General features: G+C 42.8%; 1 protein-coding gene across 4 annotated transcripts in view; it reads left to right on the forward strand.

Annotated features, from left to right (window-relative positions):
• The window catches only part of Ctdspl (CTD small phosphatase like), a 109,919-nt gene that overhangs the window by 82,436 nt on the left and 10,649 nt on the right, over positions 1-16,834 (forward strand). For 2 of the 4 annotated variants that reach the window (XM_076843687.1, XM_076843672.1), the window contains exons 3-5: positions 3,254-3,286; positions 10,039-10,140; positions 13,450-13,506. In XM_076843687.1, coding sequence (XP_076699802.1) covers positions 3,254-3,286; positions 10,039-10,140; positions 13,450-13,506 — 192 coding nt within the window. The remainder of the gene's footprint in view (positions 1-3,253; positions 3,287-10,038; positions 10,141-13,449; positions 13,507-16,834) is intronic. The other 2 variants (XM_076843696.1, XM_076843679.1) reach the window with 1 other exon arrangement.

A 16,834-nucleotide genomic window follows, 5' to 3' on the forward strand; every position in this document is an offset into this window, starting at 1 on the left:
CAGATTCTGGGATCTCCTCTGAGTGTGCTCTCCACAAATCCCCCCTCAACTTAAAAATTATCAGGGTAGAGATTGCCCATAGTGAAGGGGAGATAGACTGTAGAAGAATGAAAAAAAGAGAAGAATTCTGCTGTCATGGTAAAAATTAATTAAAAAGTAATATTGTCTAGATGAAATGACATGAGGAAATGATGTTGCACCCCAAAGTTTCCTGGAGTAGCCAGCTGTCTCTATCAGGGATAAACACTTTTAAAGGGACTTCCTTTGGCAGAGCTGAGCTCACTTGGGCTTAGTGTTCATTCATGACTTCCTTCTATTAACATTTGTCAAAAAGGGCTTTTTAAAGAATTAAGTTAATTTCAGTTAACAGTTAAATCTGAAATGGGGAGATCCATTATTTGCATAACATTCAACAAGCCCATCTGTGAGAACAGGCCCCAAAGAACCATCATGTCAGAGGGGCAACTAATCCCCAGAGAAGGACCCTCTGCCCTTGCACTCAGCCTGATCAGCACCTAGAAAACACAAAGCCCAGGCCCAATAGATGTGGAAGAAATTCTAGGCCTGACTCTACTGCTACATCACATCCCCAGGCATCTTTGCCTCTTGGAACTCAGCATGAGAGAGGAAGAGGGAAGGCCATGGGCAGAATGGGACAGGTGACCTCAAGGGACCCAGGCATCCTGCCCATTTACTTAGCCTTGGAGAGATGAAGATTTGGACCTTCTGGTTTCAAATTGCTTCTGCAGTTTGAAAGCGGCAACCATTGCTGCCATCACTGCTGCATCCCGGACTTGCAGACTAGTAGCCTCTAGGAGCTTAAAGGAGTTCTTACCCAGAAGATGCCAATGGCAGAGACCATAAGGAAGGCCAGGACAGAGTAAAATGGATTTCTGTGCTCACAAGTATGTGCATACCTGATGGACACACACACACATATGTGCATGGCATGCCAGCCTCTCAGGGAATCTCCAAGCCCAAGAACCTATCTCCATCAGCACCGTGCCTGCTCATCATTTTGTCTTGCCTCTCAGATGTGTTCTTGTGGTCTCTCTCATCACTGGTTTGCTCATCTCATCAAAAATGTGGTTCTGAAGCTGCTGCACCTCTTAGGAAGTATCTGTGGTCTCCCACTAAAGCAGTACTTTCTCCCTGCACCTAATAGAAGAAAATGCAGGCCCGACTTTCTGTCATGTCAACTTAGGAATTGACTTCCTCCACAAGACTCCTAAAGCACAAAAATCAAGAATCAATAAATAGGATGGTATCAAACTAAAAAGCTTCTTCACAGCAAAGGAAGCAATCAAGAGTATGAAGAGAGAACCTAAAGAATGGGAGAAAACCTTTGCTACGAGCACCTCAGATAGAGCATTAATCTCCAGAATATATAAAGAATTCAAAAAATATAACACCAAAAAATAATAACCTAATCAATAAATGGGCTGAGAAACTGAACAGGTACTTCACAGAAGAAATATGAATTTTAAATAAATATATGAAAAAAATATTCAACATCTCTAGCAGTTAGAGAAATGCTAATTAAAATTACACTGCTATTTCATCTCACTCCAGGCAGAATGGCAATTGTCAAGAATACAAGTAATAATAAGGTTGTTGAGGATATGGGGGAAAAGGTACACTCATATATTGTTGGTGGGACTGCAAATTGGTACAGCCACTCTGGAAAGCAGTATGGAGATTCCTCAGAAAACTTGGAATGGAACCACCATTTGACCCAGTTATCCCACTCCTTGGTATATACCCAAATGACTCAATATCAGCATGCAGTGGTGCAGCCACATCAATGTTTATAGCAGCTCAATTCACAATAGTTAAACTATGGAATCAACCTAGGTGCCCCTTAACAGATGAATGAAGAAAATGTGGCATATATACACAATGGAATATTACTCAGCCATAACAAAAGAATGACTTTATGACTTGCTGATAAATGGATGGAACTGGAGACAATCATGCTAAGTGAAATTAAGCCAATCCCCAAAAATCAAAGGTCATATGTTCTCTCTGATATGCAAATGCAACACAAGAAGGGTGGGAAAAGGAAGAGTAGAAGTTCAGTGAATTAAACAAAAGGAAATGAAGGGAAGGGAGGGAGGATGGAAATAGGAAAAACAGTAGAATGAATCGGACATAACTTTCCCATGTTCATAAATGAATATACCAACAGTGAAACTCCATGCATGTATAATGTGGCAAAATACACTATAAATACAATATTCTGTCATGTATATTTAAAAAGACCAAATTAAATAAATTAATAAAGCAGTACTCCTTAACTGAGGATGATTTTTCCCTCTGGAAACTTGATTGTCACAGCCCTGGGCAGTGCTATTGGCATCAAGTGAGTAGAGGCCCAGGAAGGTGCTCAGTGGTTCTTAGCCAGCCACCTGCCATTGCTGACCATCAAGGTTGACCTTCACGTAAGACCCTATCACTGGTGACCCCACCTCAGTAGCAATGGACACATCTTTTCACAAATCCTCAATGTTATGGTGTGAAGCAGAACATCTCCCTATAAGACCATCTGAAAAAGAAGCAACACAGAAAGTGGAAATGCTTCATGAAAATAAATTTGTTCTTTTATGAGCATTTGCTAGTCTAAAATGAGGTGTTTCTGTGAACCAGGTTTGAAATGGCAGGCATGCCTGGCTGAGGAATATCTGAGGCCCTCCCCTGAACTTCCTTAACACTCTCCATGAATACTGTTTCTGTTCCCTGTTTTAAAGGAGGAATTGTATGTGCTTATGGCCTGGGAGGAAACTTCTTGTACTTTGCTTTTACCCTCTCCCGGTCTACCCCCTAGAGGAGGACCTTGAGTAACCAGGAAGTTTCTTGTCAGCTGTGAAGTTGTCTCCCTTTCCTTGCACGTTACATTGACTTAGTCTTTTTAGGGGAAAACTTGCTTAAAACAAGAAACAAACTAATTATTAGAGGAAATCAAGAATCAAAGTAAAGTATGAGTTTTCATTTTTATGTTTAAGTTAGGGGTTAATTTCCTCGGAGTAAGGGAGGCACTATTTAAATATACAAGGAGACTCTGTTGTCGGGGAGGAGCATCTGGTTGGTAGCATGGGGCCTGGTGCCCACTCTGTGAAAGGTCCTTGGGTTCCTTAAACACCACCAAGGTATGGAGAGTGGGAAGCTGTACTTGAGTGTTTGGAAGTTTCTTTTGATAATGTGATCTCTTTCTTTTCAAACCTGACAATGATTTTTTTTTTTCCTTTTTCCTCAGGGTGACCAGAGGCAGGTCATTCCCATACCAAGTGTATGTATATTTATCCAATTTTATTGAAACATTGGTAGATTCTTGGGGCTTTGGGCCTAGTAATATAAAAAATATAACTATTCTTATATTGTTGAGTTTTATCATGTGGTATAAACAACTTAGTTCTGTTAAGAAAAATGAATCCAGGTGCTATGGAGCACCCCTATAATCCCAGCAGTTCAGGAGGCTGAGGCAGGAGGATTGCAAGTTCAAAGCCAGTCTTAGCAATATAGCAAGGCGCTAAGCAACTTAGTAAGACCTTGTCTAAAAATGAAAAAGGGATGGGGATGTGGCTTAATGGTTGAGTGCCCCAGGTTCAATTCCTTTTACCAAAAAAAAAAAAAAAAAAAAAGAAGAAGAAGAAGGAGAAGGAGAAAGAAAATGAAGCTATACTTTAAAACTGTGAGTAGGAAGTTGTGTACAGAGACAGTTTTCTTTCTTGGGAACCACAAGCAGCCTTCTGTACTAACTAAATTCTCACCTTCCTTTCTCTCTGGAAAGGGCCTCTAGGCCTTTATAACCTGAGGTAGCCCGGAGCATCCCCCTCTTGTAGCTCTAACCCCATAAATTGTGGAGATTCCTAGGCCACCAGACTGTTCTACCTCGTTTGATAGTGTTGGTAGCTTGGCAGTTGCCCTGGTATCAGAGAAATTTTGCTACTTAGACTTACTGAATTTGAAGGACTGGCCCCACCCCACAGGCCAGTTGAGCTGCTACTCTGCCTCCATCGGGCACTTGAGGGCCACCCCAGTTCTGTTTTCAGCCCTGGAATTTGGGAGAGAAACTGTGCCAGTATTCTCAGCCAGCCACTGACCCAGCTGTGTCTTCTCCCCACTGCTCAGCCAGCAGAGCATCCAGCCAGAGGCCGTGTATTCAGTAGCTGCTGGGCCTGACTCCCAGAGGAACTTGAGTAGAAATACCCCTATCAAAGACCTTTCAAAAGATTCTGTATCCTCAGGGGAGGAGTTAGGTTTTCAGATAGGTCCATAAGTGGCTATTTTACTTTGTGAAGATTATCTGGTTCAGATTACCTGGCTCAAATCTGTCCATCTCTTTCTGCTTGGACTTTGGAACATCCAAGAGACCACATAATCCTACACTGTAAGGAGTGGATTTTGTGAGTTTCAGTTGACCAGAAGCTTAGGTAGCGCATGTCACTTACAACTGGCTCAAAAAGCATTTGATAATTTTTTTCTCAAAACTTTAATTCTCAGTGGCACACGCCTGTAATCCCAGCAGCCTGGGAGGCTGAGGCAGGAGTATTGTGAGTTTAAAGCCAGCCTCAAGGTGCTAAGCAACTCAGTGAGACCCTATCTCTAAATAAAATACAAAATAGGGTTGGGGACGTGGCTCAGTGATTGAGTGCCCCTGATTTAAATCCCCAGTACCTCCCCCAAAACAAAACAAAGACCTTTAATTCTCCATAAACTAACAAGTTGTAAGAATTTGTGGAGTGATTATGCCAGCATGCCTGGTGGTTGGCCTTTGTTAGGGAAACTGGCTTTGCTCAAAAAGATTGATCAGGCACTGCATTATCTCATCCAAGTGTTTGCAGGAGATAGCTAGTGGGGTTAATACCAGAGAACTTTCTTTGACATAGTAATTTCATATATTTTTCCTGCAAAAGTGCCTCCATTAAGGAGATTGTATGCACCATCCCCCATCCCTGCCTTCACTGTCACTGTTGTCTTTTCTCAGTGTTAATTCAAGGCCATCTATAAAATTAAGTGCTACATGAAAGCAGTTGCCAGCTAGTTCAAACCCCACTAAAGAAACTGGCCCTTTTCCCACAGTTCCAAAATAAAACAGACAAGGAGAAGAAGTTTCCTTGTGTAATTATCTCAGTGTTAGATCCATAAACTACTGCCATCTCCTAAAAGTGAGACACTGGGTCAGGCTATATAAATCCTAGAACTGTCTTGCAGAAAAGCAGAGCCTTGCTAAAAGTAACTTACATCATTGAATGATAACCTGCAGAAAGCAGTTCTGCTGACAGGCACATATGATCTCCACTGCCTGCTTTGCATGCAGGACTGAGCTGAAGTCCATCTAGTAACAGCTCAGCCCTGGGATTCAAGTCTTAGGGTCTCCAGCAAGATCTGCACCCACCTGCCAAGGCCCCAGATCACATAAGCAGAATGATCCCAGGCTTTCTGGATCAGAGTGGGACCTGGTCAGTGCTGGGAGCACCCAAGAACTTCAGTGTTATACCATGGGATTGGAAATCCAGTCAGGTTGGTGCTGAGTCTCCACACCAGATTCCTGAGCCTCCTGATTGCTTTCTCAGGCCCCGAAGATGAAGGCTGCCTTGGAAATTGGGAGTGCCCAACACAGCTCAAGCCAGAGTCCCCCATCTCTGCTTCTTACTTCATATCTCTTTTTTAATTCATTCACAAACCTAGGAACGTGGGTTTTATCTTAAATCTTTTGCTAAATAATAATTCAAGTTCAATGGGTTTTTTTTTAAAAGGTGAAAGATTAGAAAGAGAAAATACCTCCCTCTCAATCCCACTACATTGAATAACCACTTTTAATATTTGTTATGTATCCTTCCAGAAATTCTCCAGACAAACATAAGCATATTTACACAAATGAAATTGTGTTGTACCCACCATTCTGCAAATTGCTTGCTGCTTTTAACAAGACACCTTGAATTTCCAAATATTAGTATGTATATATCTACCTCATTGTTTTACACATTATTGATGGCATTTACTTTGTTTCCACTTCTGTGCTATAACAAACACTCCTCTTAAGAATATCCTTGAGGGCTGGGATTGTGGCTCAGCAGTAAAGCGCTCACCTAGTATGGACAAAACCCGGGTTCGATCCTCAGCACAACATAAAAATAAAGACATTGTGTTGTGTCCATCTACACCTAAAAAATTTAAAAAATATTAAAAAAAAAGAATATCCTTGAACCTGTGCATATGTGGACTTTTGTGCTAGTCTAGTATGATCGCTTCTAACTGGAATTGCTAGGTCAAGGGCTAGTTCTATGTTGTGAGAACATTAAAGACAAATCCTCTTCCAAAAGCCCATGCTAATTTATATTCCCAGAAAAAGTCCTCATAATTGCCCAGTTCCTTTCCTGAAATGGTTACCAAATATTTTAATCTTTGCTGATCCAAAAGTAAAGAATGATGCAGGTTTATTGCTTTGATTTGCATTTCTTTGTGAATGAGAATGAACAGCTTTTCACAAGTTCAGTGGCCATATGTCTTTCCTCTGCCCTAGTAATTTCTTTATTATGTTTTTTTATTTTTTTAAGTTTAAGGAAAGCAGTGCTTTCACCCCACTTTATATCTTTTGGCCTTGTTTGTAATTATTTTGGCCAAAAATGTTTTAATTTTATACAGGGTAAATGTATTGATCTCATTCTTCATGGCTCCTGGATTTTATGCTTAAAATGGTCTCCCCATTCTATAGCTGTGACCCATATTTTCTTCTATATTTTGATGTTTTTCATCATTACACTTAGATCTTTAATCTTTTTGAAATAAATGTTCATGGAAGGCATGGAGTAGCAGCCCAACTTATTTATTTTCCAAGTGGTAACTCCAGTGTCCCAGCACCATTTATTTATTAAGTAATCATCTTTGACTCACCTGTTGGAGGTGACCTCTTTACCTGGACTATTGAAAGTTCCAGCTATAGGCTGGGATTTAGAACCTTCCTCATGGGAAAGCTTCAGGAGGTGCTTGGTTAAAGTCAGGTATTAAAGGGTAAGGAAATGTGGCAGAGGGATAAAAAGTGTCAACATTACTGAAGTTTGAATAGTCATGACTTGAGGTGAGTGCACAAAAGATGGCATTATCAGTAAGAAGTGCTGTAGGCGCTGCAGCCTGAGTCCTACTGTTCCCACGCTTGCCTAAGTCACACACCACATGATGCTCACAAACTCAGGGTTGGCAATGTAGCTGAGCCATGAACGTTCTGAGAAAGGAGGGGAGAGCAGGATTTATTTTAACAGGTTCCTGAGCTATTTGCCTAAGGCATTTAATAAAGTGAGAGTACACTGTTTTCCACCAAACATCATGAAGAACATATAAGGAGGGTGACTGTGCTGGTTAAAACCAGCCTGGGCTTTCCTCTCTGCCTCAGGCCCTGAGATCTCTGCACAGAACTCTGTGGCTTGGGGAGCAGTGTGCAGACCCTGAGTCAAAGAAATCTTCAGTAAGAAAACAATATCTATTGTACTAAGAAGAGGTACTAACTCTGGAAGGTTTATGAGGATTTGTGGGGCAGGTACTCCACAGGAAAAAACCTCAGTGTTAACTATTTATGACTGTTAGGTTAGCGCCAGGGAGAGGAAATTTCAGATTTACTCCCAGGAAGAGAACTGGAATGAACACCATTCCCAAACCTTGGGTGGTAAGCCATGGTACCTTCTCTCCCCAATCCACACACACCATAGATTTCTGCCCCCCAACCCCCTGGCCATGCTCCCTACATGCATTTGCCAAGCAACTTTGTATAGAAAAGGCCCTTCTTGATAAAACTTGTATTTTTCATTCTTGAGCCTCATGATGGCCTCAGAGAAAATTTGGCTGAAGACATCCCTGCTGTTCAGAACTCTCACCAGTGCACTGAGGAATTTGCGTTTATCTAACATCTGGCTCTCAGAAAAGCTGTGTGCATTTTGGAAATGGGCAGAGGATTAATAGAAAACTCCTTGCCCATTGCCCTCCAGCCTGGCCTTGTTCTCTGCAGCACAAATGCAAAATCAATAGCTTGCCTAATAGGAGTCTCATGTTTTCTGATCTTTTCTCTGCTGGACAGTACAGTTAGGGATGTCTTTTACTTACATTTAACTCAAAGAATGCTAGTAAAGTGTGAGTTAAATATGCTAAGAAAGTAATTTTTACTCTTGGGCTAGGAAAAAAACTGAACATCTTTTGGCAAATCTTTGATGTTTTCAGATATACCAGGGATAGAATTTCTATGTCCTTATTTTCCATGCTAGCAATTAAATTACTAAGTTAAAATGTTGTTTTGGTAGAACATAAACACATGGGGGAAGAACTGGATGGATAAATGCTAGACTAAAAAAGAAAGGACACAAACAAGAGAATAATTGTGTTTTACTGTCTTGTGTCTTTATTCTTTACAGGGAGAATGTGTTTTTCTAACTTAATTGTGTAATAAAAATTAAAATAAATTTTGTGCTGGTCATGCACATGCTTTTTGCTGTTGCCCAGAAAACAAATAATCCTAGCCCTCTCTGTTGTGGTCACTTGCAGAGCTTTAGAAAGATCACATCCAGCCTTTTTAAAACACTTTTTGATTAAAAACTTCTTGCAAGTTTCATTTTTAAAAAATAACCTACTGACTCACTAATGTATAGTGAGAGAGTCCTTTCTAGGTCCCCAAATTTCATGCCAGTCTCCAAGGCACATGCCACCTTTCTTTCCAGTACTGCCAAGGTCAGGAAGGACTGCTTGCCTGGCTTTACTTAGAGCCAAGAGAATGAGAAACATTAAAGACTTTTTCCTCTGGGTGATTGTGGAAAAGGATGCCGCAGTGCTTGGTCCCCACAGGTAGCCTCTTTCTTGCAAATTCACCTGCCCTGTTGACCGCCTGTTTACATTCACTATTGAACCAGCCAAAGTTCAAAATAAGCTCTTGATCATTGACTAATGTTCATGTTCATTTAAACCAAAAAAAAAAAAAAAAAGGAACCAGCCACTTAAAAGAGAATACCTCTTGATTTCATGTTTTCTTACTTGGTAATTTCTCCACTCTTCAGTGATTAGGGATATTTTCTTGTGTTTTGTTTTGCATCAAATATTAAACAGAGTTTGACCCTGCATGACAGAAAATTAACCATTTAACATTGGACACCAAAAATGCCACCAAGGAGACTGAAATACTTCAAATAATTTCTGGAATGAGGCAAGGCCCAAAAAAATAAGTACTCCAAACTGTGCGGGGTTGGCTGAAGATACCCAGATTTTATTAACACTCTATGGCTTCTTTATTACGAGACAGCTACTACAGAGACATCTAAACTGATTCTGGTGAATACATAGCCTGTGGGTTGAAATGTAACTTTCAGAGAAAGAGAGCCCAAGGGTCAAAAAATGTCACATTTGCTCAATATTATACCACAGTGGGGCAGGCACTGTATTTGGACCAGTTTTATTTGTTTCCTTGTCTTAAGGGTAACTTTAGGTTGAATTTTGCTGGTAATTCTCTTCATATATATGAAAATGTCAGTCACCAAAAAAAAAAAAAGGAGGAGGAGGAGGAAAAAAAAAAAAACTGGATTCAACACAGGTCTTAAATGCCACAGTAAATTTCAGGCAAAATACGTGTAGTCAGAATAGCTGTTTTAATTAAATACTCATTCTTGAGTAATCTGTGTTAATAACAACAGTAGCCATATTACATTTGCAGTCAAAATGTTGGGCATTTTACTGCCTTTATAACAATGACAGCAGCCTTTCACAGTAAGTATTATTATCCAAACTTATGGCCAAGAAAGTTCCTGAGTTGATGTTTAGACCCAGAGTTTTCTGGTGCCAAAGCCTTACAGTAGTTAGTCACATCATGGCAGTTGGGTTTGGTAAAACTCACCTTGTGGACTTCTTATTACTGTTGTTCTTAATAAAATTAAATGATATACTTTACCAGGCATATAAATATTTGCCTTCACTTATGCCCTCATTAACAAAGTATACTGCAAGAATAAGGGAATTGACTTTTCTCTTACATAGAAGTAATAATTGCAATTTTTGTTTTCCCTTTAGCCACCAGCTAAATACCTCCTTCCAGAGGTGACGGTGCTTGACTATGGAAAGAAATGTGTGGTCATTGATTTAGATGAAACCTTGGTGCACAGTTCATTTAAGGTAAATCAACATAAAAAACCTTTTATGGTCTTTGTGATTTAGACACAATTGTATTGGAAAGGAAAAATAAAGAGAATGGAAGTTCCTGGTTGTTAGTGTATGACTGTATTCTTTCTCCAGAAATCCCAACAGCTGCTCACTAACCCAGGTAAACATTAGCTAAAGTAGTTGAATATTAACATCAGTTAGGAAAAGAAAGCACTGGGTTGCCAATACCACCAAGGCCTCCTTGTACTTAGGAGGTTGGAGTTTTCCAACACTAACCCCTGCAAGAGTACTTTAAGGTGGCACAGGCAGTCAGCGCGTTGTGCCCCAGGATTCTAGACTTCTCAAGGTAACCAAGCGAGCGCTCTGTGTCGTATTGGGAGGGGTGGGAGGCACTCTTGCAAGCTGTCAGGCACCCTGCTGTCCTAGAATGCTCCTGGATCCATTCTTGAAAGATATCCAACTCTGAAAAAGCTCTTTTAAAGTTAACAGCCTCTGAACAAATTCAGCCATTTATTCTGACCATTTTCATGGCAAGAGGTTGCTAGGATTTGGAGGGTGGGCTAAATAAATGAGCACCCTCCCTCATGAAGGGTGCAGAGCTGCAGTGATATCAAAATGGAGTGCAGAAAGTCTTTCTTGTCATCTTTCTCACTCTCCATCTCCCCAGCAAAAATGACAGGTCACCAAAAGGCCTCTATGCAGGATACTAGTGACTATCCTATTAAGAAATGAGATACCCAGCCAGCCATGGTAGCATATAGTGTAATCTCATTGACTTAGGAGGCTGAGGCAGGAGGATTGAAAGTTCAAGGCCAGCCTCAGCAACTTAGTGAGGCCGTGAGAAACTTAGCAAGACCCAGTCTCAAGAAGGGCTGGGGGATGTGGCTCAGTGGTTACGTACCCCTGCTTCAATCCCTTATATTTAAAAAAAGAAAAAAAAGATAATTAACCATTTTTTAAATGGAATAAACTGTTTTTTAAAAGAGGCAAATGATGAAAAAAGTGAAGCAAGAAGTTGATGTGTTGAGAAGAAACAGCAGGTCTTTAAAGTTATGGTCCTTTTTGTCTTGGGTTATTTCTGGCAAAGGAACTGCTCTATTGCTGGCCAGTACTACTCCATTTCTCTCCTTGCCCCCAGCCTGGGACTCCCTTTACTTTGCTGAGAGATGTGAAAGGCACCATCTACAAGAAGCTTCATATCTCACATGAGCTGTTGTTGGTCCTGGCAGGTTGTATGGCAAGCAGAAGAGCCATCAAATTTTGCCTGAACATCTTCCTGCCAGAAACATTGATCCTTCTGCCTGTTTCTCATGTGATAGAACAAGGCCAGAAGGTTGTCTTTGAGTCCTTCAGAGAGTGGAGGAAGGACCACACTGGCTTCTAGCAGTGAGAAATGGCCTCCTTCTGGCAAGTGGCACATGCAGGGACCTCCTCATTCTAGCACCCTGAGGGCTGGGGCCTGGGTTGGTTTTGGGGCCACTGTGGCCTTGTGTCCCAGCTGTGCTCTGAACATCAGTGGAAGCATTTTCTCCCCTGTGGGCATGTTCAGGACTTTTTAGTCCCTCTGGGGAAAAGCCCTTCAGAGCAGGGGTCAGTTACTGTGGCAGCATAGAGAGCATCTTCCCAAGCAGCTCTGGGAGTGTGGGTAACGCTAATCAGACTGCCCCAGGTTCCTGAGGGTTCTGAGCTCCAGAAGCAGAGCCTTGGCAGCCCCTGGTGTCCCCAGAGCTTGCCCAGAGGGCTTTGATAACCACCAGCTGTAGTCAGCATTTCCTGGCTCTTCCTCCTCGGGCCTGCCTTTTAATTTGCAAGCAGCATGTTCTTTAGCATAAAGTTTTTAACATTCTGGGTGGATCAGAGACTTTTTTAGAATCTGAAAGCTGTGAGCCCTTCCCTAGAAAATAGACAACAATAGAAAATGTGACACACAGACTCTGGACCCCAGATAAGAGCCCTGGCTTTATGGCTCCCTTTACACCAGTGCTTAGAGATTAAGGACCATGCTTGTGGGGGCGGGGAATGGGTTGCCGCATTTTATATGTTCTGTGAAATAGGCTTTCACATCCAATGCCTTGTGAGAGTTTTTCCCTTGTCTTTTTGGTGTTTTAGTATAATTCTATACTTCAGTTGTGAAATTATAAAATACCATGCTCATCCTTGGCCTTGTAACCGGGAGTAAACTGTGATCTTAAGTTTCAGTAGCACTCTGAACAACTGCATGCTTATTAATGGTGCTACAACCAAGCATTTTTCACATTTTTTTTTTTTCAATTTACAAATCAAAGAAAATGTTTATGTGCACAGTGATGGACTTAAAGGCAGACTCCAGTTCAGGCTCTATGAGAGTCTTCATACCCTGCCCCCCATCCAGCAACCACCCCATACACCTTCCCCTTCCCTCTGTCTCGTCTTGTCCTAAGAGTCTGTTGGCTGAGGATTCTTTTGGCCTCTTCATTTCTACCTAATTTGTGGAATTCCATTTAGAACTGTGTATAAGTTCATCATTGAGAATGTAATGACTGTTGAAGAGTTGTATTTGATTTTTAAGTGTTATTAATATTGTCCAAGAGTTATATTAAGTATCTAGAAGTTTGTGGATATGCTGGGTATTGTGTTCCTTAGAACAACTGAGGGAGGGCTGCCCTCACTTCTACCCCCAGGACAGGAGACTGTGCCAGACTACCAGGCAGGGCCTGAGATCACTGATTCTCAGGACTGGATGGAGCCTCAGTTATTCATCAAACCTGTCACTATAGCTATGGAAGAGAGGAGACACTGAAGTCCAGAGAGGGGAAGAACCTGCCCAAGGTTGTGGTTTGTGGCCTCTGACTTTGCCCCGCATGTCCCTGACCCTGTTGTGGGTCTGTGTGCTGAACATCTCCTGTCTAGCCACTCAGCACTGTGGGTCTTAAATCCAAGTTGTTTCCCTGGTGGCCCTGGCTACTGGCCGTCAGGCTCTCATCTTCTCCCCCTGGTGGCCATCAGTGGTCCCCTCATCCTGGCAGGGCTCTGGGCAAGGGCTGGAGTTTCTGAGGAACCCCATTCTCTCGCCAGGCTGTGCCACCCTTTGTGGTTGAGGCCAGGCAGGTGATCCAGAGGTTGGACCAGGATGCTGGAAACGTCACGACATTCAGAACAGAAAAGAATGTGCTTTCCTGCTTGTGCTTATTTCAAGGAACCAAGGCATGCTTCAACATCCTTCTCCTGAACTGTTTTTTCCAATTATCAAAACGTTGGTCCAGGCAAGCTTTTTTCTTGCTAAAATTTCCAATTTTATCTTGTTCTTTCAGATATATTAATTATAGTCTCTTTTCTCTCTAGCCTATTAGTAATGCTGATTTTATTGTTCCGGTTGAAATCGATGGAACTATACATCAGGTAAGAAAATCAAAGCTAAATTTGAGTTTCAGTGAGCATTTCTTTTAATTATATTTCCTATGAACTTTATTTCTTAATTTCTATTTCAGTGATAATATTATTCAGTACAAAACAAACAGACTTTGAATAATAAATACAATGATTTTTCTGCTTTTCTTTCCTACTCGAATTTGTTTATACTGATTTTATAAGGAAAACTATCTGTTCATAAATATTTGATGTGCCTGCAAGTTCAAATAGTTCTTTGATTTGATGCAGACTTTCAGAAGTTTCCATCTCCCCCACTGGCCTAGCTTGATAATCTAATTAACTTCCTCATGTAATTGCTTTTGGCTACTCTCCTAGCAGGCAACAGGAAAATCACCAGGTACCCACTGACAGTGAATTCTTGGGGAAAGGTGTTCTTTTCCAATACCAGCTGCTCCAGACTGATCTTGTCACTCCTGAATTCTCCAGTGGATCTTTAGCAAATACCCAACCCTAAAGAAAAAGGGAGAAGGTTTTTGGATCAGCAGGCTGCTGTGAATAAAGATGCCATAGTCAGTTGGCATGCGTCATCTTCATTCTTTGTAATTTTTTCCCTTATCTGCATAAAACTCTTCCGGAAATAGCTTCATTTATGAACATATTGGAAACATTGCAGGAAAACTGGCCTTGAAGGTTGAAGCGGGTGGCTTTTGTCAGGTTTTCTACAGGGATGATCTGACCATCTTCCTTGCCAGCTTCAGGGTCTTAAAGGGAGAGTTTCTGGCCTCGTATTGCAGGAAGGAAAATCTCTCTTGGTACCTGGGCCACGGGCCACAACAGGATGTCTTTCCTTAACAATGTCCGTGCTCTCCAGCTCTCAAGTGCAGGTATTAAAACTGTTGCAGCCTTGGAAACCAGCTGGCCCAGCCACCTCATTGCCCAGATGGGGAGATTGAGACTTAGCCAAGGAGAATGTTGGTTCAAGGTCATATGCAATGGGAAGAACTAAAATGAGAATTCCAGTCTCCTGCCTCCTGGCCCAGGGCTCTTGCCTCATACTCAGGTTCCCCTCCCCTCCCCACCCACTCCTTGCTTTCTGGCCTGTTCTCCAGGAGATCCTGCCAGGAAACAATCCCTGGGAAGGGTGAATAGGGACTGTCTCTACACTTCATGCTTGTAAAAGTCATCATGGGGCCAAAACTGCAAGCACCTGGGCATTTAACATTTGCAAAAAAAAAAAAAAAAAAATCAACTGAATTAACTCAGCATCTGAGAAGCAATTAAGACTTCTGCATCTTGGCTCCTGTTGCAGAGTGCTTGTGATGAGAAAGACAAAGGAGAGCTTCCCAATGGCATGCAAGCTTTAGGAGAGGAATTAATCCTTCACACCATGTGACTGTGAGCATGCCTGACCTACAGGAGCCACCCCTAACCTCCCTCCTGTCCATGCTTTGACTTGCTTGGCAGTAGACACCCCAGGGTCCCTGGGCTGGGGTCAGAAAGTCTCCTGAGGGAAGGAAGCCACAGGCGCCAAGAACAGGAGGACCAAGGCCTTGGCGAAGGCCGTGGCCTCGTTCAAGTAATCCAGGATAGGCTGTGCAGGTCCCAATGGGCCTATTCTTGGTTACTTGCACGGGGACGCGAGCCTGGACGCCGGCATCCAGGCCCAGGATCCTCCTCTCTGCCAGAGGCACCAACGCCAGAGTTCCCAAATCAATCCTTTGCATGTAACACAGCTTGCTGTTCAAACAGTACTCCCAAGGACACAGAACCACAGGCTGCAGTCTGTCGCTAGCACTGGTACCAAGGAATCTCCTGGGCACTGTGGGGCATGGATCACTACAGCCACAAGCCCTGTTCTCAACTCCCACCCCAGCCTCCCAGCTCCTCAGAGCTGTGTTGGCACCCTGTGTCTAGGCCACCCTGTTCCTTTGTGCCCTGCTGTGACCTGTGTCCACCCTACTCTGTTAGTCATGAGTTTCCCACCAAGTCCTGGTCCTCCCCATCCCTGTATCTGGCATATTGAAAGTTACTCGGTTCTAGGTAGAAATCCTCTGCCAGCAGTGTGTCCAGCGTGGAGTACAGAGCCCTCCGCCTCACCTCTGCTACATCTGCAGTTTATCCACCCTGTTCCATCTGCCATTTAAGGCCTTACATGTGCTGTGACCTGCCTCTCAGTCTTCAGCCACCTCCTGCCCACCTCCCTGTCTTCTCTCATAACCTCGCTGAGCTGGGCATCATCTGACACATTAAGTAATTCAGGTCTCTGGCTTATACTTTCCTCTCCCTGAAAACTTGCTACTCTCATTCTTACAGGCCTGGCGAATGCATATTCATCCTTCAGGATCTGGGCCAAATGTTGCCTTCTGTGATTCCCTCCCCTGAATGGGAGTTAACTCTCTTTAATTTATCCCCCTGCTGTGACTTTCATTATGCCATGTTTTCTTTTATACTTCTGCATGCATCTGCTGTAGACTGTGAGCCCTTCAAGGGCAAGGCCTGTGTTTGATTCGTCTTTGTAACCACATCAAGCTGAGCACAGAGCTGCAGCTCAGTAAATATGTTGAATTGAATTTTGAAGAGTTTGATTTATTTAGTGAAGTAGCTAATTTCAAAAGGAATTTATTCAGGTTTTAATGGGTTCCTCCCTTCTCCCATTTCCTTTGTCCTCTCACCAGCTTGGCCTTCTCTCCCATCTCCTAATTTCTTCTGAGTTCTTCAGGCTCCCTAGTCCAGAGCCCATGTGTGAGCTGAAGCCTCACTGCTGTGCAGCCCTACCCAGCCTGTCTGGCCAAAAGGCTGCATAGAGCCCAGCCATTCTAGAAAAGGCTACTCTTTACTCAGAGGCCCCCAAGGTGGCTTGTTTATGAGTCCCTGAAGCTGGCTTCACATCTCCCAAAACGTCTTTCTATATCACGCCCAGCAGAGCAACCCTGTGGTTTCAAGTAGGCAGTTCTCATGCTGATAAGGAAGATCCTTTTTGCCCCTCACCTTCTATTGAGGGGAAGGGTTCTGTTCAGAGTAAGGTGGCAGCTGGAGCAATCCTAGATCTGCCATTCATTTCCAAAAGGACAGCACCCAGACCATGGCCTTTATCCACATGGGGCCTATCCCACAACAGGTGCCAAGAAACACATGTGAAATGAATGAGTGGTTTACACAGACATGGGACCTGCATTCTACTCACTGGCTCTGAAAAATCCCCAAGCCCCTCCATTCTATGGTCAGCTTCCCTTTCCCCCTTAAAAGGGTCATCTACAATGAACTTAGACCTGGACCCCCACCTGGGAAGTGTGCCCTCTGATGCTGTAGTCTGGGCCTCTGCAGGCCACACATGGACATGGTGATGGGAGGCAGATAC

The sequence above is a fragment of the Callospermophilus lateralis genome, chromosome 1, assembly GCF_048772815.1.
Source record: "Callospermophilus lateralis isolate mCalLat2 chromosome 1, mCalLat2.hap1, whole genome shotgun sequence".
In the NCBI taxonomy this organism is placed as follows: Eukaryota; Metazoa; Chordata; class Mammalia; order Rodentia; family Sciuridae; genus Callospermophilus; species Callospermophilus lateralis.